Here is a 24,747-nt window from a genome sequence, read left to right as displayed (position 1 = left end):
AGGGGCTTCACTGGGCCCTTTGGAAAGCAGCAGTGCCTGAAGGCCAGGTGGGGCGGTGAGGGATGGCCCCCAAGGGTGGCACAGATCTCAGCCACCTCAACACTTGTGTTGACAGCCTCGTAGGAGTCTCTCCTGAAAGGTAGTGGAAGACAGATTCTCAACAGCTTCTCCAGTTCTTTATGACATGAACCGTGATAAGCTTTAATCTAAAAGGATATTTACAGCAGTAAAGCAGAGGATTTTTTTTTTAACACTGAAGACTATAGGAGCGCAATGTGGAAAGTACTATAAATGTCAAGAATTTTTAGTACTGCAGTTAAGCAACACTCTGAGAAGAGTGTTGAAAAATGGAGCTGAATTCTAAAAAGCAGCCAAAATAATGAAGAGCTTGAATATAATGATTTAAAAGGAGTAATGAGACCGTTTGGATAGGGGTCAGAAGGTGGCATAAATAATTCCTACAAATATACGAGGGCTGGAGATGTTCAGGAATTAAATAGTCAGGGAAGTTGAACCATTTTAATTAGTAAAACTGAGTTGGTATGAAAATGCAAATCACTTGCATATGATGGAACTTGGGCTCATATCATGAAGACCCGCCTTACTGAAACTCAGAAGAACCCCCTGGAAACCCTACTTAAATGTCAGCTTCTGCCAAGCTGCGTGTCGCCCCGGATCCTGGTGGCTGCAGGAGTTCCTGGGCTGCTCTTTGCAGCATCCCAATGTTCTCTCCATTATTCTGGTGATCAGAAGGCATCTTCCCTCTCCTCTTGCACTGAGGGCTGGAGAACTCGGCCAGGAGGAGACTGGTTCACTGGGAAGCCCTTGAGGCCGAGCAGTAGATGCAGAGAGCACCGAGCTCGAGTGCTGGCCCTGCATCCTGTGACCAGGGCTGCCCTGGTGAAGGTGGACAGTCAGTTCAACTGGAAGCTTGGGAGAGCAGTGGGTGTCCTAAGAGACACCCTGGCAAGCCAGTCCTGCACCCGACTGATGCCATCGGCAGGAGAGGCCTGTTTCCCTGGCCCCGCCCCGCATCCTGGGCAGCAGGCAGGTTCCTGTCTCATATTCTTTTTGAGACAGGGTCTGGCTGTGTTGCCCAGGCTGGCCCTGAACTCCTGGGCTTGACCAGTTACCCCTCTTCAGCCACCCTCCTTCAGCTGGGGCTAGAGCTGTGGGCCACTGCTCTTGCTGGGAGGTATCTTGACCAACCTATTTTTTAAAATTTTAATTAAAAAAAATTTTTAGTTGTAGATGAACATAATACTTTTTATTAATTAATTGAGAATTGAAGCCAGCGCCTCATACATGCCAGGCAAGTGCTCTACCACTAAGCCACGATCCCAGACCCCAACCCAATTGTTCTTGCCACAATTTCTGCACTAGATCCTCATTTAGGATTTTGGATAAAATCTCCTATCCCAAGCTGTATGCTGGACATTGTCTTCTGGGCAGATGTGTGCCAGGAGTGCTGTGTCTTTGGGACTTTGGAGGAACTGCACTCTTGACAACCCCACTCCTCCTACCCTGCAAACGCACTGAAGAGGGCAGGGGGAGGGACACACACCGTCCCCATGACAGTTTTCTTTCTGTTTACAGACCCCATTCAGGAGGCTGCCAGGACAGGAAGTGGCAAGAACTTTTTGGAAGGTCCCCCAAGAGTGCTTCAGCCCTTCCTGACCAACAGAGCCAAGGTGGTGGGGGCACCCCCAAACCTGCCCCTGCCCGTGAGGAACACCATGCTGGCCGCCGCCCTCTTCCCCGAGTTCCTGAAGGAGCTCGCCGCCCTGGCCCAGGAACACTCCATTCTGTGCTACAAGATCCTGGGTGACTTCGAGGACTCATGTTGTTAGCTTTTTTTAAAAAATTGTTATTTTAATAGAGATTCTTGTTTTATAAGGTTAGAGTGTCCAGACTGAATGTTCAATGCAAAGCTGCTTACCAGAAACTTCTACTTTGATATTTCCTGACGATACTTGATTTGCGGGGAGGGGTCTTCTGGCCTCCTCCCTGGCCGGGTCTCCCCCCTCACCTATGGAATGTGAGTCTCATGAGCTGATGGCTCCCTTGGCGGGTTTTCTTTGCTCAGTTTTTCCTCCCACTTGGGGTTGTCATTTCCCATCCTTTGGAGTCATGCCGTGTGCAGCTCAGATGGAGCAAAGCAAATATTGGGGTTCTGTGATCCCCAGAGGTGCCCTGTGGCAGAGGGCTGGCCCTGGGGCGGCACATGAAGAAGGTGCAGCTGCGACCCATGGATGCTCCTGCTGCCAGTGTTTGGCTTCCATTTTATAAAAGGGAAGAATAAAGACGGAGCTCCTCTCACCTCCGTCACACGGCATGTCATATGTCCCTCTGCATTTTACTTCCAGGACTTGTGTCCTCTCAACATATGTTGCCTTATGGTGCAGGAAAACCCGTCTCAGCTGTCCGCCTGGGAAGTCACGTGTAGGTGGGGAGAATTTGGAATGCAGGGAATTATTTCTTGTTGCTTTTGTTGATCGTCACGATCACACCACCTGAACATGGACGATAGCCTTACTTTAGTAAGATTTGCACAGAATGAAGTCTACCTATGCAAACGGTGACCTTAGTTTCTAGGAGTTGGAGCAGATGAAGAAATGCATCTCATACCTTACGCAGGAAGACAGCTGTCATTGTTTTATGAAAACAAATGTTAACTTGTGAAGCTCTTCCATAGTGGGATTTTTTTAGGGGGGGGTGGAGTTTGGAGTTGGGGAAGCAAAAAATAAGGGTAAGCTTAATAGAACCATAAAGATGCTGGTCATTATTTGAATTGTTTGCTTTTGCGAACGCATTGCACTTTATGGATGTAAGTGGGCCCCGAGCAGCCTGCTTTGGGAGCTGGGATGTAAATGCACACAGGTCACAGGGAGCCCGCAAAGCCAAGCATCTGCCTGGGACTCACTCTGCACAGAAATGCTGGCTTGTGAGTAAGGGGCTTCGTGATTGGCCCCCTGTGCTGCACTAGAGCTTCTTTCTGCTTCTCGCCCTACTGCAAGAGGCATGATTGTCCTCAGGGCCACGGCCACCCTGAGCCACTATCAAGAGGGAGATGCACAGTAATTGTGGGCTAAAAATGAGACAATACACAGCTGATATTTATAGATGTGAAAACCCACTCCCCTCTGCTTTGGGCCCAGTTCTACAGGAGAGACACAAATAAGGATGAGCCTCTCTGCCTGTTTGGAGGGAACTTGAAAGTCCTGACTCCCTTTGTTCCCTCAGGGGGTATCTGCAGAGCCCTGCAGGCGTCCATGGGCCCAGGGGTTGTGCCTCCAGAGCACCAATTTGTCTTAATCTGGCCCCTTACATAGAAGGAAAATGGAGGAGAGAGTCACTGCAGAGCAGAGGGCACCCTTTTGTGTTACAGGGATCCTGAAGCAGCTCTGAATTGAGAGACATGGCGAGGCGGCCCCAGGGAAGAAGACACGAGGCCATCTGGCCTGGGCTGGGAGAGCTGGTAGGCTCCGGGCTGGGAGTGTTTCTAGTCTAAGCAAAACACAAAGTTAGCTGTTCATGGCACATCCTGACTTCACGTTTGCTGCTTTGAACCGATGGTTCTCTGGCTCCTGACGCCAAGTTGTGTTTTGTACAGCCCAAAAGTCTTCATCAGGAATGAAGGTGGAGAAGGAGGACCAGTTAAAGATGGAATTTAAGCTGTAACTTATTACCCTTGAACTTTGTTTTGCGTGAGTATTTATCCGATTATTGGACTCTGCAGGTCACATACTGCTGAAGCTACATCTGGAAATGGTATTCTTGGCTTTTGGGTTTGATATTCCTCTCCGCTGGTGGCATTGACTCTTGAGTCTGTATTTCATTATAGAACGCCACAGCCACCTCCGTGGAAGGTGCCCACTGGGAAAGAGAGTGACTTTGTGCCTTTTCAAAATTTTTCCAGTATGTACAGACTTACTTTAAAGGAGGACAGAGATGACTGGAGCCTAGGGTGAGGGGCAGGAAAATTAAACTTCTCATGGAAACAAACTTACATGATGAGATGCCGCCCCCCTTCCCTGTTTGCAGTTGGAAACTGGGATGTGAATCTGCTGCAGTTCTTCAGATGGTTGTGTTCAGGGTTTTATAAAATTAAGTAAAAAAAAAAACTGACTGGGACATAGAGCATCAGAAAACCCATGTGGCTGAGGGACATAGCCAGGAATAGGCTATTCGGGGAATGGTGCAGACTGGTGGGAAGCAAAACGACAGAGGCCTGAGCCACGAACAAAGAGCAAGTCCTGAAAGATGTTGAGATGTGAACCTTGTTCTAGGAAGACAACAGAGAGCAGGCAGGTGAGGGGAGGAGCTTCTTGGTGGGAAAAAATCAAAGCAGTGGAGTAGAATATTTCAGTTCTAAGTAAAACAGGTGAGGTCCTTAAAATACTATTTCTTTTTGGTAATGAGTTTTGGGAAATTTTAGATAGATTTTAAAATGTGGCCCAGGGGCATGGGTCCTTTCCTGCGACAAGCCCTATATCACTGCTTGTTGGAGAAAGAGTGGGCACAGCCCTTTGGTGCAGCCTGGCCTGGCGTCGCTGTGTCTAGCCCGATGCCTGGGCAGGGACGGCAAGTCAGGGATTCCTGGAACAGCACGACATTAGCCTTAATTCATAATTCAGGGTCTGATTTCAAGTTCTCAACTGAGTGAGTTTATGATTCAAATTATGCGAGACCACTGGGATATTTAAAATTGATTTTTTGAATATGACCAGGTAAATGTAAAAATTTAAACAAATTCCAGCTTATGTTTAGGCTAAAACACAGCTTCATGGGGGTCAGTTACAGTTTCCCAGCCATGAAGTGGAGGTGCTGGAGTTCACTAGAGCTGAGACTTTCTGTGTCACTAGATAGTCCTTCCCCAGCACTTAGAGGCATGGTGAAATTAGACCCATTTAGTTCATCATTGTGTTGGAAGATACCTTAACTGGCTGAGGCTGGAATTGTGTCACTGTTAGGAGGACACATTGTGTACTTTCACAGGCCTCAGAGGTGGCTTCTGTTTAGGTCAGATGTAGTTGATTTTCTTTAAGGCATCTGGGCTGGGGTGTCAGGAAAGCGTCCTCTTGTGGAGACAATCTAGAAACAAGATATGTGTCTATTTGGGTTTCCCATGTAATCTGGGCAGCCAGTGGTTGGAAGCTGTCGTTGATGTCTGAATCCCCGTGGCTGCAGTGGTCATGCGGGATATTTCCTGATCTGTTGGAGGCTTAAGGCTGTGCGTGGACTGCCCATTCTGGGTCAGTCTGTCTGTTGCTTTCAGTGGGGAAGCACTGCCCCAGGAGGGGTAGGACCCCTCACCGTGTGCTGTTGAATCTCTGTCTATGCTCCGGTTCTCTTCTAGGGGCAGTTCAATTTGATTGCTAATTACCACCCTCTATTTACTGCAGTGGCTGTCATGCCTGCCATTTTTATGAAACACTTTATTGCAGGACAGCTATGACTGCACGTGCTACTCAGAGTCACTGGCCCTGGCCAGTGTGTCATATGGGTTGCTGTGAACCTCAGCCAGCTCTGAGGTCCTATCTTTCCCTGAAGCAGTGGTCCTCTGGTACCTTAAGTCACACCAGCTTTGAGTCATTAAGAAGCCACCCTGGTCTCTTGCTTCAGCCTTCAGCCTGTAAATCACACGTGCTAATTCCCCATCAAATAACAGCTTAAACAATATGTCCAACCACTTTAGGCTTCACCCTAAGTCAAATCAGTGAGGGACATTTTAAGAGAATGGAGTTGACATTCTTTATTATTATTATTCTTTTTGAATGACCATCATAAACCTAATGCTTCAGAAAAAGCTCTTGTAAGACAAAGAATGGTTTTTGAGATAATTTTGCTTCAGTAAATCCTCTCTGCGTTCAGGCATTTATTAGGTCACTACTTGTTTTGGAGCACAGATTATGCTGGCAGCTCATTAACTGGATAAACAGGGCTTTAGCACGAGATTTTCAGAGAGGTTCCTTAGGGAAAAGAAGAACGAGGACAAGGTGGGGGGAAGCCTTCAGATCTTTAGCCTTTGCTCTCAGAACCCTCCGACTGATGACTTTAGACAGGCTGACCTTTCCTAGCCTAGGGGTCGCTGTGAGTTGCGTTCTTGCCTTACAGAGATGTGGTAAACCCCCACACCAGTCACAAGGCCAGCACCAGGATTCCGTCAGATGAGTTCAATATGCATTTTAGGCATCTCTGGGGGAGCTCAGATTTACTGTATCACTCAGAACCTGACAGAGGTGATGGAAGCTCTCAGGCCAGATTATAAATTTCATGGAGCGGAGGTTGTGTGAGTGTATGCAGCTGACATTTTATTGGAATAAGTAAGGCCCTCCTGTAACTAGGACTCTTGTCCTGCAGATGTTTTTAAGGAGGGACTATGGTGTCAGTGGTTTTCAGCCATCCGACTAAAGGAGATAATTCCATTCAGATGCCTCCCAACCTACTGACCCTCCCAATCCAGGGTCAGCTCTGCTGACAATCCACAAATGCATTCCCTAAAACCTGCAGGAGCAGCCCAGCAGCCACCCCCGTGCTGCCGTTGGTAATGGGGAGATAAGATGCCTTCCACATACAGTGGGCATTTTTTCTCCCTGGTAGCCACTGTGTGGAGTCCTTGAAATGATGCAGCTGAATTCAGCCAAAATGAAAAATATGACATAAGTTGTGGGTCATGGCCATGGTATGTATTGAGTTAACTAACCTGCTGCTGAAGAGGAAGGTATTCACTCTGAGAAATTTCATGGCTTTCTTCCAGATTAGCAATAACTACTTAAAAGAAAAAAGAAAAAAAAAAAAAAAAAAAAGTGGATGGAGGGGGTTCGGCTAAAACGTCCTTACCTAGGTGTAATGATCTCAATTTTTTCCATTTACACCCTGAGAGGAACAGAAGTCAGTTTGGACGCGTGAGCTCAGATGGATACAAAAAGCTGCCTTCTAGACCCAGAATTGAAAATCTTAGGTGTTGGCGGCCTCTTTTACAAAGGGGCCTGACAAATTTTCACAAGTTAGATGAACTTTTACTGAACACTCCCTGTGCTAGGTTGCGTGCTATATGCTGGGGCTAACATCACCCCTTCCCACCAGGACCAACCAGCCGGCGCCAGGAATTACCAGAACACATGGTTGGGGCCTGACCAGGCAGACCTGGTTCAGGCTGTCCTGGGGGACAGCCAGTTCTCCAGCACATTTTCCTCCCAGTCAGAGCCTCAGCATTAGACACCCCACCTACAGGTGTGTGGATTCCAGTGACAGATGGCAATGGCTTCAGCTACCATGCCAGCTCATACATTTTAATGAGATTTCCCCTAAATGGTACAAACAGAACCAGTCTAAATTCACACTCAGGCAAGAATGTAAAATTGCATCTCACTGAGGCCCGCGTAGGAGCGGAGCCGCACTTCGTGCGTTTCTTAGGGTGTTATGTAAACACCTCTTTCGAGTAGCTTGGGTTCCAATCAGAGCTGTGCTTTGATTCCACCCCCACCCCCAACCGCTGATGTCAACCAAGTCTGATTTTCAAAAGCTGACAGTCCATTGTCAGAGCTGGATGGAAATTAGCCTTGTGAAATCCCACATCCTAACTGTGGCCCTTTCCCCTGGAGTCACCCGTCCACAGGCAGTTTTCCCTTGATGTCATAGTTTTGGTGTCCTGACTTGGCAGTGCCCCTATTTAAATAAGTCCATGATTTGAAGTGGTCTGGAAAGATCCTTCAGTGCTTTCTGTAAGGTTTGGTCACCAAGAAGTCGGAACTTTTTGGTAAAAATGCAGCTTATGAAATAAAATGAGTGTCATTAGTTCTTATAAAATAAACGTCTTGCCGGATGAAGACCCCAGAGCAGCCATGCCCATGTGGAATTGGGGACCCACGGAGTGAGAGGTTGGTGAGAATTACTTCAGTATTGCAACAGAGTGTGGGTAGATGCTTCCTGGGTGAGGTACATATTCTTATTGTTCTAAGTCACTAATTTTTAAAAAAATATATATATATTTTAAAAAACGTTACCTCCTTTTCACTTGTCTAAAAGCACACAACTGGTGTCCTCCCTTTGCCTTTCTGGCTGGGCAGGGCATTGCTCACTGCTCCGTCAGTCCCAAGCCCTGTCCGAAGGCCAGGAACTGTCGTGGCTCAGGTGGCGATGCGCGGGGCGAGGGGGGGGTCTAATTCCCCAGCAGCCCCTGGAGTGACATTTCCCCAGTAACTTTTGGTTCTTAGTAGGACAGGGAATTCATTTTAAAATCAGGGCCTCCAAAGGTTTTGTCCCTGTGCTCATGTCACATTCAAGTACTTTCCAAACAGCATTTGCAAGACTGGTCTTTTAGGAAGCATGGATCCAAGGTACCAGGCATTTAAGGGTCACAGGGGCGTCTGGGCAACAGAGAACAGCCTTCCCGTCTCAAGCAATGGGGTGGGGGTGGGGCGCACACAGCCTTGTCACTGGACTATCAGCTACACCTCAATTACTGTTAAAGGTCAAGATTTTGATTTATTAGTTTATAATCTTATTCTTTCCAAGCAAAACAAATCAATGTTACAGCTTTTCTCTTTTTTGGTCAGAGGTTGGGGGGACGGTTGTCAACTACACATCTTTGAAGTGTAAGTTAATTTTTATCTGATATTTCAATATATATTTTATTCATTAAATTTATTTGAAAACTTGTTTTTTTTTTTTTTTTTTTTAATTTGATTCTCAGACCTTTGCCATGGGGATCCCCAGGGAGGTGAATGTGCAATGTCATTTTGCTCAGTGAACATGGGATTGCTATGTCCTTCCTCCTGTCTCGCGACTTCCCTAATCAAATGTATTTCACGGCACTGATTTGTTTCTTGTTTTCGTCTTCATTAACCTGTTTTTAGGTCTAAATATACCACATCCAAATTGCAGTCTCTCTTGGACACTATTAATCCCTGGCCTCTGCAATGCTGGGCTCGAGGACAGCTGTTGAGGGACAGCGAGGTGAGGTTCGGGGAGGAGGGCCAGGCGCAGCAGCACGCCTTTTATTCTGCTTCCACTCTCCGCCCAGCAGAGCGTGTTATTGCCACATGAGGCTGCAGCCCCCTCGCGCTGCTGGGGCCTGTGGGCAGTGGGTGTGGCCGTGGCTACTTTCTGCCGGAGGCACCAGGCGTGTGACTCCAAGCCTACCATCTCCAAGGCGTGGCCCAGCCAGGGACTGAGATGCCGGCTCCTTCCACACGTGGACCTCCTTTTCACAGGCTGTCCAGCCACGCTGTCCTCCTCGGGCAGAGGGACCCCAACACACCTCACGACCACAGCCTCTTCTCCAGGATGTCCTTTATCAGGGCTGGGTCTGCTCGGCTTAGGGTGGCTTTCCGGACCAAGCCGATCAGTTTATTGATCGCCCTGGGGTTTCCCTTCTTCACGTCCACCACCTTTAAAAACAGAAAAGAGGAGACAATGAGTCACACCTGAGAACCCTCAGTCGATGCTTAAATCAGCTGCAAGTTACACACAGTTTCTCTGTCCCCTCCCTATGACATGAGGAAAGAGTGGAACCCTCGTGAGGGGTTCTAGGCTCTGTGCCTTCCTGTGACAGTGCACATGAAAAGCATGTGATGGGTCATGAGTGACCTCTGAGAGCCCGAGAAGCTGGCCCACAGGAGCCAGGACACTCCTCTGGGTCACCATAACGACACAAGGATGGGGTCTGCGGTGGATCACCGAGTCCAGGGTGAGGGTAGTGATAGTCACCAGTTGCTGGGACTTGAGACTCTCCTTCCCCACTTCCTGCCAACAAGATTCTCTTAACAAAAAACAAATCTAAAAAGTGGCAACTCCTGCCAGGCATTTGAGTGAGGGGCATACGCTGGGGACTGGTGGCGGGGGACATGAAGGCAGGAGGTGCTAAATTCCTATCAAATAGCCACCAAGTGCCAGGGCCACCCACTCTGACCTCCCGCTCTGCAGCATCCATCCAGCAACAGCAAGTGTGCGCATCTGCACTCAAGTGCCGCAGGACGAGTCTGAAACTAAGTGTGTCCTTATCAGTCACTGCAGAGAAGGCAGGAAGATGGAGATTGCGGGACCCGGTGCAGGCTCATTTTCCTTATCAAGAGCTCTTTACAGAGCTGTTAGTGTCCCCGGCAAGCTTGACGGGAGGGTGGGTATTATTCTGAAAGAGATGCTAGCAATTTTTCCCCCACTGGAAGCTCTCTCTAGCTGTCGCGAGCTGGGCGGGGGCTGCGCTTTTGCACAAAATGGCTTGGTTTCCAGCCACGCTCCTGTCAAAGGATGTTCTCCGTAATTTTCACATAATTTTCTCTTCTGCTTTTCTTCCTACTTCTTAAAGGCACAAAGCCAAAGTGTTTCCCTAGCTCTTCCCTCCTGCAGCCCTGCCTGCTGGCTAATCCCCGAGAGGGCCTCCTTGGGAACCAGAGCTGGGCACACGGGCCGTGGGGGAGAGCGGCACGTGTCACCCACGTTCAACCTGGAGGCTGAACTTGGAGAGCTTGATACTCCTTCAAAACACAACTCCGCCTACAGTCAGCGCCATGGTGGCGTTTTCTTACAGGCAAGGGAGGTTCACCTCATTTCATCTCTTCTGACCTTAGCTAAAGGGCTGACACAAACAGTGAGGGACTTACTGATGCAAGGGGCCACCCTCACGAGGAGCCGCCTCTGGGCTGCAGCAGGAAGCCGCGGGAAGGTGTCTGGCCTTGACCCGGCTGGCCCTGTGCTGGCCAGCAGGGCAGCCCCCACTCCAGCCCCGGGCGAACACCCTCTCCCCCCTCCCCTACGACAGTCACCACTTGAGGATGCTCCTCCATGGTGGCGAGGCACAGCTGTTCCAGGGCCGCTGGATCCTGCAGCAGGTCAAGCTTCTGCTCCGACACGATCTGCGCGGCCGTCTTCCCCTGGCCCCTCCACAGCTCCTGGAACACCTGCGGTGGAGGACAGTCGGAAGCCAGGCTCAGCCTTCTCCGCCTCCACTTGCCACTGTGGTGACCCGTGGAGCCAGGGCAGGGAGAGGTGGGTTCAGTTAACGCCCAGCTGTGGGGGCCTGGCCAGGGAAGGGCCCTCCCCCAGCCCCCTGGCCGGGAGCAGGCTGGCTGCCACTCTGGATGAGGTAACTGCCCAGAGTTCTCCCCAGGCAGAAGCACTGTGTCGGTGAGGGGACGAGAGGCCTCTGGGGTCAGCCAGGCGCCTACTGTGCCAAGGGAGGTGGCATGTCCTCTTCTCCCACAGGAGGGCCGTGGAGACACAGGACTGCTGCTGACCACAGTCAGAGGGTCAGTGATGGCTCTGCCTGTGTCCAGTGAATTAGTGACGTGCAGGGGAGGACGGGGCCGTGCGTGGGCTGCAGGAGCAGCTGCAGTGAAGTCCAGAAACTCGGCCCAAGGGAGCTGTGACTTTAGGAGGGGGCAGGTAAGAGCCCCACGCTGAAGACAGCAAATGGAAAATGACTGAAAACATACATCACAGTCCCCAGTGGTCCCCGCTGCCACATTTGACCCTTATAGGTAGAGCTGGCCACCGACACCCAGCCCTGGTTGCTCCAGGAAAACCTGCTCCTGGATGTCCGACATTCAGAGGAGAGACCGGGACCTCAGACCCTGGCCACACAGTACCACCTGCAAGATGGCTGTGAGGAACCCCATGGCAGCCTCCCCTGGTGAGGAGGAGACGCCCAGTAGGCAAGGCGACTGCTCCTCACGCCAGGGCTGCAGTCCGTGGGGCACTCCCGGGTCTGTCCCTGTGTACACCATCCTGGCCCTGGAGACCCCGAAGCAGCCCCTTAGAGAGGCGACCTAGTGCTGCTGGGACCTGGGAGCTCAGGTGCTGACTGGATTTGCTGAGGCCACAAAAACCACCACAGTGGTGACGTCTTGGGGACCACTTCTGATCTACAGCGTGCAGATGGAAAAGCAGGACACCAGCAGGACAAGTACGCTTACATTCTGTGGCGCTGGGGATGAACCCAGGCCTCCCACATGCTGGGGAAGCCCTCGACCACGGGCCACGTCCCCAGGCCTTTTCCAACAGTTTTATTTTGAGATGGGGGCTCAATTGCCCAGGCTGTTCTCAAACTCGCGATCTTCCTGCCTCAGTCTCCCAAACAGCTGGGGTTACACGTGTGTGCCTTGGCACCCGGAGAGGACAGGTGACTTTAAATGCAGAGGCTGGCAGCTCCCTGAGGTGTGGGGGTTCAGCAGCGACGCTCTGGACTGTCCAGTCAGCAGCCTCCAGGAGCATGGGCAGCCTGGTGGCAAAGTGTACTTCACTCCCAGAGTTAGACCCGTCAGTTCACTGACCTCACAAGTTAGTGAAGTACCACCACAGCCCAGACCCCGGGGTGACACAGCAGGCTCCAACTGTCCAATCCTGTCCTCAGCCCTGGCTGGAGCCAGCGGGGAGGGAGTCACCAAGGGGGCTGGTCCCGCCTTGGCCAGGTCTGCTCCCCTGGGCCTCCTGTGGCTGCAGAGCCTCCTGCTGCAGCATGAATCCCAGGCCTCTGTGGGGTTCAATCCCACCCTGAGAAGCGTTGGCCAAGTCAACCGTTTCTGGCCAGGAGCACAGCTCACAGGCCCGCTGCCGCCCGCCCAAGACAAACACGCAAGGATCTGCTAGCGCCATGCTGTGCTAATAAATGGCCATCAAAAAATATGTGGCAATGAAGCTGGGAAGTGTCCAGACACACACACGCGCGCGCACACACACACACACACTCCAGCTTGACAGATGGGGTAGGACTCAGCCCTTGGGCCCCCGGGGACCGAATTCACACACTTTTCTTAACTGCCACCTGATTATTTCTCCAGCTAAAGCTATTTTAAAAGTATCCTGAAGGAAAGTGCCAAGGCCCCCACTGTCCTGGGCTCCCAAGGTCAGGGTGAGCAGGAAAGGCGAGCCCAAAGGGCTCCCCTCCCTGATCAAGGACAGATACCGTGAGAATTCATTGTAGGAAGGCACAAATACCAACCCACGCCCCTAAGAAGGCAGGGCACTGTGACAAGTGCAAAGATTTGAATCACAAAGTGAAAAAGGCACCGTCATCGTGAACACAGCTTTGGTGCATGACATGTAACGCTCTACATGAAGAGACTTTGGTGATTTCTCTCTAACGCAGACCCCAAGTACACAGAGGAAGCTACTCGTGGTAGTGTGTTAATGGGATTTCCACCTCTGTGGATCCCAGTCTCTCCTAGTCTCACTGGAAACGTGAACTGCAAACAGTGGGTCACCTGCGTCTGTTTCCAGGTGTGCAAAAGGAGACACACACATGTGGCATGGCCTCCCTGAGCTGGACCTCACCCGGGGCCTCGGAGTCACGAGCAGCAGCACATCCCGGGATGCTATCCGTAGGTGAGCTGACCCTGCCCTTAGACGAGGAGACAGGGACTGCCACCTGCCACTTTAATACGCAGACCTAGATCTGGTGAGAGGAGCACGGCTGGTTCTGTGGGCGGTTACCAGGAGGCTGCGCACACGACACATAATCTTTGGGTTTCTATTTCTGTTTCTGAAAAATAGGACAGCTTCACGGCAGTGACCTCTAGCTGCCCTGGCCCCAGGGTGCCAGGTGAGGCTGGAAACCTCAGAAGCCCCATCGGAACACCTGGGAGGAGGGTACGTTGACATGTATAGGGGACAGAAATAATTGGCAATGATGTTGGCAAGGGACAGGCAGAGAGAGACGGATTAAAAACAAGTTAGAACACAGAGCAGGAGGTCCTCTGGGATTCAGAATGTTCTCCAGACAGGATAATTCTTTCCACACATCTGTCACCCCAGGAATCTGTCACAGTCAACACTCGTCCTCACCCCCTGGTCACCCAGTCACGACTGGAACGTCTCCCAGTTTCATCAGAGGCAACACCAGTCACGGGGAGAACCAGAGGCCTTTTGTTCTGGCTCACAGGTTCCTAAAACCCCACACACACTTGGATTCTTTGGTTAAATTCTGAAAAATTAATTACGACACCTTTTCTTTTTAAAAAAGTAACACTATAAAATGCGACACAAAAAGATACTCCAGGTCATTAGAGAAATGCAATCAAATACAGAGTGTGGGACCACCTCCCGTCCACCAGGACGGCTATAATAAAAAAAGATGGACGATAACATAACTAGTTCTGGTGAGAATGTGGAGAAACCAGAACCTCCTGCACCCCAGGTGGGAATGTAAGATGGCACAGCCATTTTGGAAAATGATTTCGCAGTTCTTCCAAAAAGTGAAGCAATTACCATATGACCCAGAAATTTCATTTCTACATGTATATACATACCCAAGAATTTGGAAAACATGTTCAAACAAAAATATGTACATGAATGTTCAAAACTACATTATTCATAAGAGTCCCAAAGTAGAAACAACTTGGATGTCCATCAACTGAAGAATACTTAGACAAAAGGAGGCTTATTTGTACAATGGAATATTATTTAGCCATAAAAAGGAATGGAGGATAGACACATGCCACAACATGGATGAACTGTTCAGTGGAAGAGCCAGATTACATAAGCCTACCTATTCTGTGAGTCCACTCATATTAAATATCAAGCACAGGCACATCTGGGGAGCCAGATAAGTTTCAGGGGGAAGGGCTAATGCAGTGACGAGCACAGGTTTTCTTTTATGGGTGATAGGAATGTTCTGGAAAGAACAGTGTGATGGTGGCGCTGCTATGTGAACATACTAAACGAACACAAATGAGATTTCAAGATGGCTGTGTGTACTGTGGGAGAACACTGGAAACCCACAGGAGAAAAACAGAAGCTTGTCGACTTGAAGACTTGGGACGGCAGCACAGTAATAAACAGACATCCCAGCACAAGCGGGGCTGGCTCCACAGTGGGAGTCCCAGAGGGCTGGACCCGCAGGGTGCTAGCAATCCCAGCTCCCGGGAAGTCCCCCCACCAAGGCTCGCAGCCTGCAGGTTACGCTGGGACCAGAACTGAAGGCAGTGCCAGGCAGTCCCGCACAGGCGCTGGACACTAACAGGGCGGGGAAAGAGGTCTGTGGTTCCAGCTGTTGTCCAGCTGCAGCGGTGCAGCCCCCAAGGAGGTCTGGAGAGCAAGTCTGCCTGGTGCCACTGTGCCCACTCTTGCTTGCTCCAGTGGGGATTTCCACTGAAGAACTAGAAGGTGAAAAGCCCTTGTCGTCCTCCAGCCCTTGGGTGCTCACAGCCAAGGAGGCCCAAGATCCCTGGTTCCCTGGCCAGCACCTACAGCTGGAAGAGAGCTCTCGGGAGAAGAGCCCTTCCCACCGCTCATTCCCAGGTGTGTACTACAAGAGGGAGTTTGAGGTCCTGCTTCTGGGCAGGCATGCCCTCGGGAGCAGCAGAGAGGAACATCACAGCTCCTGCACCCACCACGCTGGTCCAGTTCCCATTGCTGCAGCTTGTCTGACCACCCACTGCCATCAGGACTGTGTGTGAGCAAAACGGGGGGGGGGGGGGGGGGCGGGCCTGCCACACTTCCTGCCACCACTTCTCCCCATGAAGCACCTGGACCCATGCTATAGCCCAGTCAGAGGGCAAGAGCTTCAGACCTGCACTATTACGAGGCGAGCCAACATCAACAGTGTCTGAAGACCCATCAACCCGCAGGGGCCACGGCCCACTGCGGGAGTTCCACACGGGAAGCATGCCTCACACTCTGCCGTCCACACCAAACCTGCCTGAACTTCTGGAATATCCCTACTTTTTGTGTCTTCAGACGTGGTGGGTCTCCCTGCTGACATGATAAGCCCTGTGCCCACAGCCACAGAAGCACATTAAAGTGCCCACCCAAACCAACCCTGCAAAACAGCAACAATGAAAGACACAGCGTTAGGAGGAAGCTGCTGACCAAGAAGGCCATCCCATAAAAGTGGTAGAGATATCTGATTCACCAAAGGCACAAATCACAGCGATGAGCACAAAAATATATGAAAGAAATGGCAATATGAGATCTCCAAAAGATCATAACTTGCTAGTGAGATATTCCTAAAAAATCAAAATGGATGAAATGTCTAATAAAGAATTCAAAAGAAAGATTTTTAAAAAGCCAATAAGATGTAACAGAATACAGATTTAGTTAAATGAAATGAGGAAGACAATACAGAACATAAATCAGAAACTCAGGAAAAAAAAAAAAGAAGAAGATGATTTTGAAAGAGAACCAAACACATCTTGGAAATGAAGAGTTCAATAAGTCAAATAAAAACTCCAGTCAAAAAGCCTCAACTACAGACAAGACCAAGTGGAAGAAAGAATATCTGAACCCGAAAGACAGGCTTTGGAAATATCACATTCAGAAAAAAAGGAAAAAAAAAAAAAACAAAACAAAGAATGAAGAGCACATTCAAAATCTTTAGGATACCATTAAATAAACATCTGCATCACCGAAATATCCAAAGGTAAGGAAATAAAGATTAAGGGAGTACAAAACCTAATCAATGAAATCACAGTAGAAATCTCCCTGATCTTGAGAAAGACATGGATATCAGGTGTAGGAGGCTTACAAAATTGAATCCCATATAATAAATCCCAAATATTCATGAACAGAAAAAATCCTGACCATGAACATATGATAGTCAAACCATCAAAAGTGCAGGACAGGGCTGGGGATGTGCTCAAGCGGTAGCGCGCTCACCAGGCATGCGTGAGGCCCGGGTTCGATCCTCAGCACCACATACAAACAAAGATGTTGTGTCCGCCGAAAACTAAAAAATAAATATTAAAAAAAAATTCTAAAAAAAAAAAAAGTGCAGGACAAAGAAAGAATTTTAAAATCTGCAAGTGAAAAGTGTTGAGTCATATTTGAGGGCAGCCCCATTACACATGATCTCCCAGCAGAAACCATAGAAGCCAAGAGGGAATAAATGAAATATTCCAATCCTGTAAGAACACAATTATATCCAGAAAGGCTATCCTTCAAAAATGAGGGGGAGGTGGGGGAAGAAGACCTTCCAAAATAAGTAAAAGCTGAGAGAATTCTTAACAACCAGGCCAATCTTACAAAAGATGCTTATAGGAGTCCCACATCCAGAAGTGAAAGATAACTACTAGAATAAAAAAGGAGAATGTAAAAGTCCCCCTAGAAGAGTGGATACACAAAAGAGAAATAGAAAAGAATCAAACATTATCAATACAGTAAAACATCAAACCACAAAGATCAATGAGAAGAAAAAAAGAATATTTAAAACGAGAGGAAAACAAACGGAATGACAGACAAGTCTGTTCGTTCCGATAATAACTTTGAAGGCAAATGGATTAAGTTCTTTAATTAAAAGATATAGACTGGCTGAAGGCATTTAGAAAAACAAGACCAATGATGTGCTGCCTGCATGAACCTCACAAGTAAAGATACACAGACTGAAAGTGAAAGGATACAAAATGATATTCCAAGTACTATGGCTTATCAGTGAGGTTTCCCCCAAAGTTCATGGTTTATGGAGTTTAATCAGTGGATTGATTCAGCTCTGTGGGTTAACTGGATGGCACTGAAGGCAGGTAAGGTATGGCTGGAGGAGTAGGTCACTGGGGCATGCCTTTGGAGTTTATGAATGGAGCTCTCTCTGCTTCCTGGTGCCGTGTCTTGAGTTGTTTCCCTCCACCACACTCTTCTGCCATGATATTCGGCCTCACCTTGGCCCAGAGTCGACCATGGAATGAGCCTCGAAAAAAGTGAGAGGCTACTACAATGGAAATTATAAAACGTGATGAAAGAAATTGAAGATATTAAATGATGAAAAGACCCATGTTCATGGACGGGAAGAACTAATGTTGTTAAAATGTTCACATTCCCACATGGCACTTCCCATCAAAATACCTGGCACTCTTCATAGAACAAACGTGTTAGCTTCGTTACGGGGACAAAATAATGGAGGAAAAAAAAGGAAGAAAGATTTATCTTGGCTCCTGTTTTAGGGCTTCAGTCCACAGTTGGTTCAGTCCAGTGTTTGGGGGCCTGTGGTGAGTCAGAACATCATGGTGAGGAGTGTGTGTTGGAGCAGAGCTGCTCACTTCATGGTGCTGGGAAGTAAAGAGAGCGAAAGGAAAGGGCTGGGGGTCCCAATATCCCTTTCAAGGGCTTGTCCCCACTGACTGGACTCCCTTTCACTAGCTCCCCCTTACTCCTACCTCCTAAAGGTTCTAAAACCTCTCAATAGTGCCATCAGCTGGGGACCAACACATAAGCCACTGGGGGACATTTAAGATCCAAACCATAAAAATTAGAAAAAACAATCGAAGAAATCGTATTGAAAGCACAGAAGACCTTGAGTAGTCAAAGCCATCTTAGGAAAAAGAAAAAAGTTGGAAGAAGCGCAGTACCTGACTTCAAGACGTACTCCAGAGCCACAGTAACCAAAACGAAAGTATGAGATTGGCATAAAAGCAGACCCACAGAGCAATGTGACAGAACAGAGATGCCACAGTAGACCCACCCATCCAGAGCCACTGAAGCTCACCAAAGGCACCACCGACACACTGGAGAGAGGACAGCCTCTTGAACAAACGGTGCTGGGAAAAAGTGGCTATTCACATGAAATCTGAACCTGCTCTCTCACCCTGTACACAAATCAACTTGAAATGGGATCTAAGTGGAAGACTAGAAACTGTGGAACTACTAGAAGAAAACATAGGGGAGTCATAATTGGTTCTGAAAGTGGTTTTCTGCACAGAATCCTAAAAGCACAGGAAGAAAGCAAAAAAGTCAATAGGGTTACATCAAATTAAAAAACTTCTGTGGAGCCACAGAAATAGCAAGAGAGTGAGGAAACCTACAGAATAGGAAAAAATACCTGCCAGTTATTCATTTGACAAATGGCACTATCCAGCATATGTAAAGAACTCAGAAAACTTCATAGAAAAAGAAGAAATCCAATTTAAAAATGGGCTAATGATCTCAACAAACACTTTTCAAAAGATGAAATACAACTGGCCAATAAAAATACTTAAAAATACTCAGTATCATTAGCCATCAAGGAAACAGAAATCAAAACTACAATGAAAACCACCTTATTCCAGATAGAATGGCTATTATAAAAAAACAACAAAAAAGAAAGAAAATCAAAACAAACGAACAAAAACCAAAACACAACAAATAGTGGTGAGGACGTGGGGCAAAAGGCACTCTCATCCTCTGCTGATGGGAGTGTGACCTAGCACAGCCATGGTGGGAAACAGTATGGAAGCCCTCATAAGCCTAAACACAGATCTGCCACGTGGCCCAGCCGTCCCACTTCTGCCTACAGATGAAGGCTTTCCAAGGGACTGGGAAGGTGCTGGGGGCGGGGTGCCAGAAGTGTGGTTAGAAATGACTGGTGCAGTATGGAAATAGCACATAGATTCCATTAATATGTGTAGTTAATGTGTGTTAAGAAAAAATAAAAAGCTTCATAAGTTAAAAACACCTATGACCTGTATGCTTAATAATTAAAAAAACTTAAAGCACACTATCAACTCTAATTTTTGGAAGTCATTACCTAACTTCAGCTGTCTGCCCTCTCTCCCTTCCTCCCTCTCTCCCTCCCTGTTTATATGCAGGGGAGGTGCCTGGAAGGATGTTCACCCAATATTAATGGTAGCTAATGGTAGTGGAATTTGAGAATCTTATATTTTCTGCATTACTTAAATTCCTTATAATCAAAATACATTATTTCCCCCCTGAAATTTAATGAGCTCCTTAAAAACAGAAAACAAAAAGTAGAAAATGAAAAGATAAAGCCATGACATATAAGGGAGAGTCCCTTATTTATTTATGTAGCACACACTAAGCACCTTTCTTACAGGTTTTTATTTGGGTTTGATTGCCCCACAGAAGCAGCCAAAATTTCTTTAAACATTTCTGAAGTGGATAAAACGCAAGCCTGTCTCTATCTACATCTGAACCCAGCTGTCAACACCTTCCAGCATTTTCCATTTCTCCCCACTGGAACGTCTCAGGCACTGCCCTAGGTTTTTGTTTTCTTTTTTGTGGAGCAGGATGAGCAGGAAGGAGAAGGGAAGATATTTTTCTCCTTCATTTCAGATACAATAATTCATGTGCTCTTACAAACACACACACACACACACACACACACATAGAGTTTTTTCCTACCCTCAGGCCATCTAATCTTTCTACAACTGCTGAGCATTGTCATAAACATTTGTATTCCTCTGACATCCATGCAACCCAAAGCCTTTCCTAAATGGTGGGTCCCTGTAGTTGACAGGCTCACTCGAGGGGGCTTAACAGAGCCTTTATCAGCTCCTGTCTCCAGCTGCACAGCAGAGAGCCTGCTGTATGCTCCATGGTGCCTCATAATTAGCCCAAAGCAGCCGCTTCCCCAAAGCCTCACTTTGTAACCTGCCACTACTGTCAGTGCGTATAAATATTAAATGCAAAAGGCACCATTAAAATAACATTAGGATTTTGGCTGAAGCATTGACAGCTGCGATCTCTGAAGTTGAGATGAGGCAGCTGCCTAGAAGTTCTTTATCTTTCTGGGCACTTATTTGTAGTTTTCTGAATTCCAGGAATCACTCACACACCTCCTGCTGATAGGTGAAGGTGGAGATGAGGCAGAAAACCACCTTATACGAAGCTATTTTTCTGAGTTTTCACCCTGGGCACATGTGTAAAATTTCATCTACCAAATGTGTGGCAGTTGGACCCCACCCTCCTTGCTGAGCACTGACTCTCTCGAGGGCTACCAGGCAGCAGACCCAGAGGCAGCTTAAGACTTGTGAGGCTGTGAGGACCTGAGAAGACCAGGCGGGCTGGAGGTCGAGCCGAGGCTGCCTTTGGCTCTGGGGAGGCCGTGGTCTGGCAACCCCCATGAGCTGTAGGGCCCAGCCTTTTAAGTAAACAAACATTTGAGGGAGACATTCAGGGCAAGACCAAGCAATAACTCTTTCCCCCAAAGAGCAAAGATGAGGAGCAAACTGCGTGTGTCGTACATGGAGGCTAATCCAGATCTCTCTACCTTTCAGCCTCCACTGATATGACGAGCCTTTAATATTTTCACTATGAAATCTACTTAGTAACAGCATCTGGATTTCATAGAAAACATTTACTGGGATAGTGGAGCAGTGAGAAACTTCTGGAAGTGTGGACATACCTGTTTAGCTACGGATGAAGAAATGGCTTTCCTCTCCAGAAGGTCGAGAAGCTCAGCGAGTGCAGAGGGTGTGACAGGACTAGGCGGCCCCAAGAAGAGAAAGAGAAAGAAAGTTCACATTTCACACTGTCAGGGTATTCAGGACCCAAACTGCTCGATCTTACACGTTTAAATAATCACAACCACACCCCGGAATGAAAATAACAGGCCAATTGGGCTCTATTTTATTTTACTTATTTATTTTGTATTTTAGGATATAACAAATTTTTGTGACTGGTTTTGTTTTTTTCTGCTTATTTTACCACCCAACAATAACAGCTGTTTGGCAGAAGCTGTAGCAACAGACAACTGCTCAGTGCAATTAGTCAAAAAAAGGAGGTGGCTGCAAAATTCATGAACCACAAAGAGAAAGGGGGAAAAATCCAGTAATTAAATATTTTCAACGGAAAGATCGGCCTAAAAATTACTTCAAACAAAACAGCTAACAAAGCCACTTTTCTGTGTTGTTTCTATGCAAATATAAATTCCTTATAATTGTGAGAGATTTTCTGTAGGGGAACACAATGTCTCCCAGCCACGGCTCTACCTGTCCTCATGGGCCCTGTGTATAATCTGTTCTCTTCTGCAGATTCACAACAGCTTTCTGGACACAGAAGGGCCCCAAATCCATTATATCTACACTTCTGTGATGTAACTTATTTGCCAAGGTGCCATGATACAAAAGGTCAAGGGGAAAGGAAACACAGTAACGTGTCATTAACTCACACTTGGGGTAGGGTGAAGGGGTGTGTCAAGATGACTGAAAAGATGAGACTGAATTACAGCCTCCTTTACAAATATCTGGCTTTCTACTTTAAGGCATATGCAGCAACTAGGCTAATGAAATGCCGTCTATCTGAGGTCATTAGGGGACTAGTTTAAAACAAGAGGAGACTTAAAAACACCACACAAACATGTCCGTAAGTCACAGCTTCTGAAAGGTACATGCCACTTGAAAATTTACCTACTATTTAAGTCCTGGTTTCCACCATTCACAGTTCATTTCTTTGTGGCTCTTACATAGGGAACCAGAGTTTGGCTCCTATGCCAGTTTCCATGAACTCCAGCCCAGTAAAGTGCAACTTAACCAGGAGTGGCTTACAGGTCTCAGACCCAGATACAGGGGAACCGTTATGGTTGTTCATTCAAATCAGCTAACACACAGAGTCAGCCCTGAAGTGCTTGTTCATTCCAAAGTATGAATAAAGGGTAATTTCAAGTGGAAATTAGGTTTGGAAAGTGTCTAGTGTTACTAAGTTAGTGTTTGGAACATCTGTGAACCATGCTGATTAAATCTCAAAAGAAAGAGGGGCATAGGGCTGTGAAATAAATCACTATCCTTTTCCAACCGCCCATCTTACTGACAAGTAGAAAGGAATCAGGTTTCTCTAAAAATGTGGGTTGCTTGCATGTTCTGCAATCCTAGAAAATACAGCAGCCAATTATCTTACAGTGGAGACTGTGCCTGGACCCGCAATAAGGGCTGAGGTTTCTAGAGCATGCAAAATATAGGGTCTCTACCCCCATATGGGTTAATTATCTCAGTTCATCGGGGCTGATATAACAATACCATTGCCTGGTGGCTTATAAACAATAGATTTCTTTCTCACAGTTCTGGAGGCAGGGATGCTAGAGATCAGGGCACCAGCAGGTGGTGTCTTGTGAAGTCCCTCTTCTCAGGAGTGTCCTCACAGGCATCCAGGGCAGCTCTCTGGGGCTTATTTTATAAGGGCACTAACGTCACTTATTTACCCTACTTCCTAATACCACCACCACAGGGGTTAGGATTTCCACACAGGAATTCTGAGCACACAGAAATGTTAGCAATGGGGAAGAAAAAGAACACAAAATCACTGAAAATACTTAGAGAAATTCATCTAGTGACCTCAATTTGTTAGGTTATAAATTTACACTATAAATCTCTCCACTGACCTAAAAGCACATGGGATTTTCCAATTATCTTTTTGTTCCATAATGCTCAACACATAGTAGGTCAATAATATTTTTGTCACAGGATTCCTCCTGCCAATAGGGTATCTGAGGTGGTCGGTTTCAGGATTGCCATCCCCACCCCATCCCAAGGATACTAACATCTGTGGACGCTCAGGTCCCTTATATAAACGTTACAGTTTGCACAGAAGCTATGCACATCTTCCCATATACTTTGAATCATCTCTAGATTAGGTATAGCTAATACAATGCAAATGCTACGTAAATAGTTTCTATACTCTATTGTTTGGGGAATAATGATAAGAAAAAAAGTCTGTATGTGTTCAGTAGAGATGCAATTTTCTTCCAAAATATTTTTGATCTGCAGTTGGTTGAACCCTCACATATGGAAGGCTTACTATACTAATTCCAGGTACGCCAGTGCATAACTAGAATGAGGGGATGACAAACATTGGTACCCATCACACCAAGCCTGAAAGACCCCCCTCCCCAGGTAACTAAACAGACCATCATATTTCAAAGCCAATGGCAGCAGAAAGAGAAGCTACTAATTTGCTGCTGTCAGATCTAATACTGGCTTCCGGACAGTGACTGTGTCTCCATTAGGGAAGCTCTGATGTGGGAAGTGGAGGCTCTGTGCAGACTGTCTTCCCCCTTGACACGGGGTCTTTCAAACCTTCCAATCTCATCCATTCCCTTGAGTTCTTCTAGGGTCCCAACTTCATGTCCAGCTTGGATTCTGAGAGCAGACACCCTGCCACTTCTCAGCCAGGGCCCACCCTAGTGAAATGGCTGTCCATCTCGATCCCAAGCTGATCTGCCCGAGTCCCCCCTTCTCTGCTTCTGTTGAAATGGGACTCAAGAAGCTGCTGCAGGAAGATGCTGGGCTTGGAGTGTGCTGCTCACTGAGGCTGCTGTTCACCCTACTGGCACCCCAGTGCCCTGCCTGTGCCCACACACCCAGCAACTGCTCCAGACAGTCTCCTGCCCACCCTCTTCCCTGCACACACCCCACCTTCCACTTCCTAGGGAGGTCAGCTAATGCAAGGCCAGTGGCCCCTAGCGCCCCTCCCCCCATGCTCTCCACCCCATCGCCTGCCACACGCCTACGATTTGGATTCCTCCTGGGATGTGTACTTTCTCCATCCTGTGGCTTTATAATCTCACCCTTCACAAATGCTCAGACCTCTCCTATCTTGAAAATGCCCACAAACTACCAGAGCTGCTGGGTTTCTTACCTTATTTTGGCCAATAATGATCTAGCCTTGCTGGTTACTCTGTGCCCTCAGAAGCATGTGTCAACTGGGGTCCACCCCAGCCTGCTGAGCAGCTCTGCTCAGAAACCATCCACTCACTTGCTGCCAAACTCCAGCCTTCCCTTCTGCTGCCCCGACCCAAACTCAGGCCCTGTGAGCAGGCTTCTTCCAGGCCTCCCTCTGCTCCTCCCTCAGCTGTCCGTCCACCCCCCTCCCCTCTCCAGGTCCTCTTCCTGGGTCCCTGGCCTTCCGTCAGTCTGCAAAGGGGAAGCGCATCTGTTCCCAGGGATGCTGCTGCTGCTGTACCTGCCTCCTGTGAGGTCCCACGCTCACCCAAACTATGTGTTTTAAACCAGGTGGCAAACTTCTGGAAAAAGCGAGATGGCAAATATTTGAGGATCTGTGGGCCACACACGTTCTCCTTCCTTCCTTTTTTTCGTGGTGTGTGTGTGT

At 47.9% G+C, this 24,747-nt stretch overlaps 2 protein-coding genes across 3 annotated transcripts in view; one reads left to right on the top strand and one right to left on the bottom strand.

The window, feature by feature from the left end:
- The window catches only part of Fhip1a (FHF complex subunit HOOK interacting protein 1A), a 239,295-nt gene extending 230,632 nt beyond the window's left edge, over positions 1-8,663 (top strand). For both annotated transcript variants that reach the window (XM_071614616.1, XM_027926778.2), the window contains one exon: positions 1,597-8,663. In XM_071614616.1, coding sequence (XP_071470717.1) covers positions 1,597-1,850 — 254 coding nt within the window. In that variant the 3' untranslated portion in view covers positions 1,851-8,663. The remainder of the gene's footprint in view (positions 1-1,596) is intronic.
- Gatb (glutamyl-tRNA amidotransferase subunit B) overlaps positions 8,465-24,747 on the bottom strand; it is a 78,333-nt gene continuing 62,050 nt past the window's right edge. Inside the window, exons 11-13 of the mRNA XM_027926692.3 lie at positions 21,050-21,128; positions 10,770-10,904; positions 8,465-9,395 (exon numbers count right to left, since the gene is read on the bottom strand). Coding sequence (XP_027782493.2) covers positions 9,267-9,395; positions 10,770-10,904; positions 21,050-21,128 — 343 coding nt within the window. The 3' untranslated portion in view covers positions 8,465-9,266. The remainder of the gene's footprint in view (positions 9,396-10,769; positions 10,905-21,049; positions 21,129-24,747) is intronic.

This window comes from Marmota flaviventris, chromosome 7, assembly GCF_047511675.1.
Source record: "Marmota flaviventris isolate mMarFla1 chromosome 7, mMarFla1.hap1, whole genome shotgun sequence".
NCBI lineage: Eukaryota > Metazoa > Chordata > Mammalia > Rodentia > Sciuridae > Marmota > Marmota flaviventris.
This window is presented reverse-complemented; position numbering and strand designations above follow the sequence as displayed.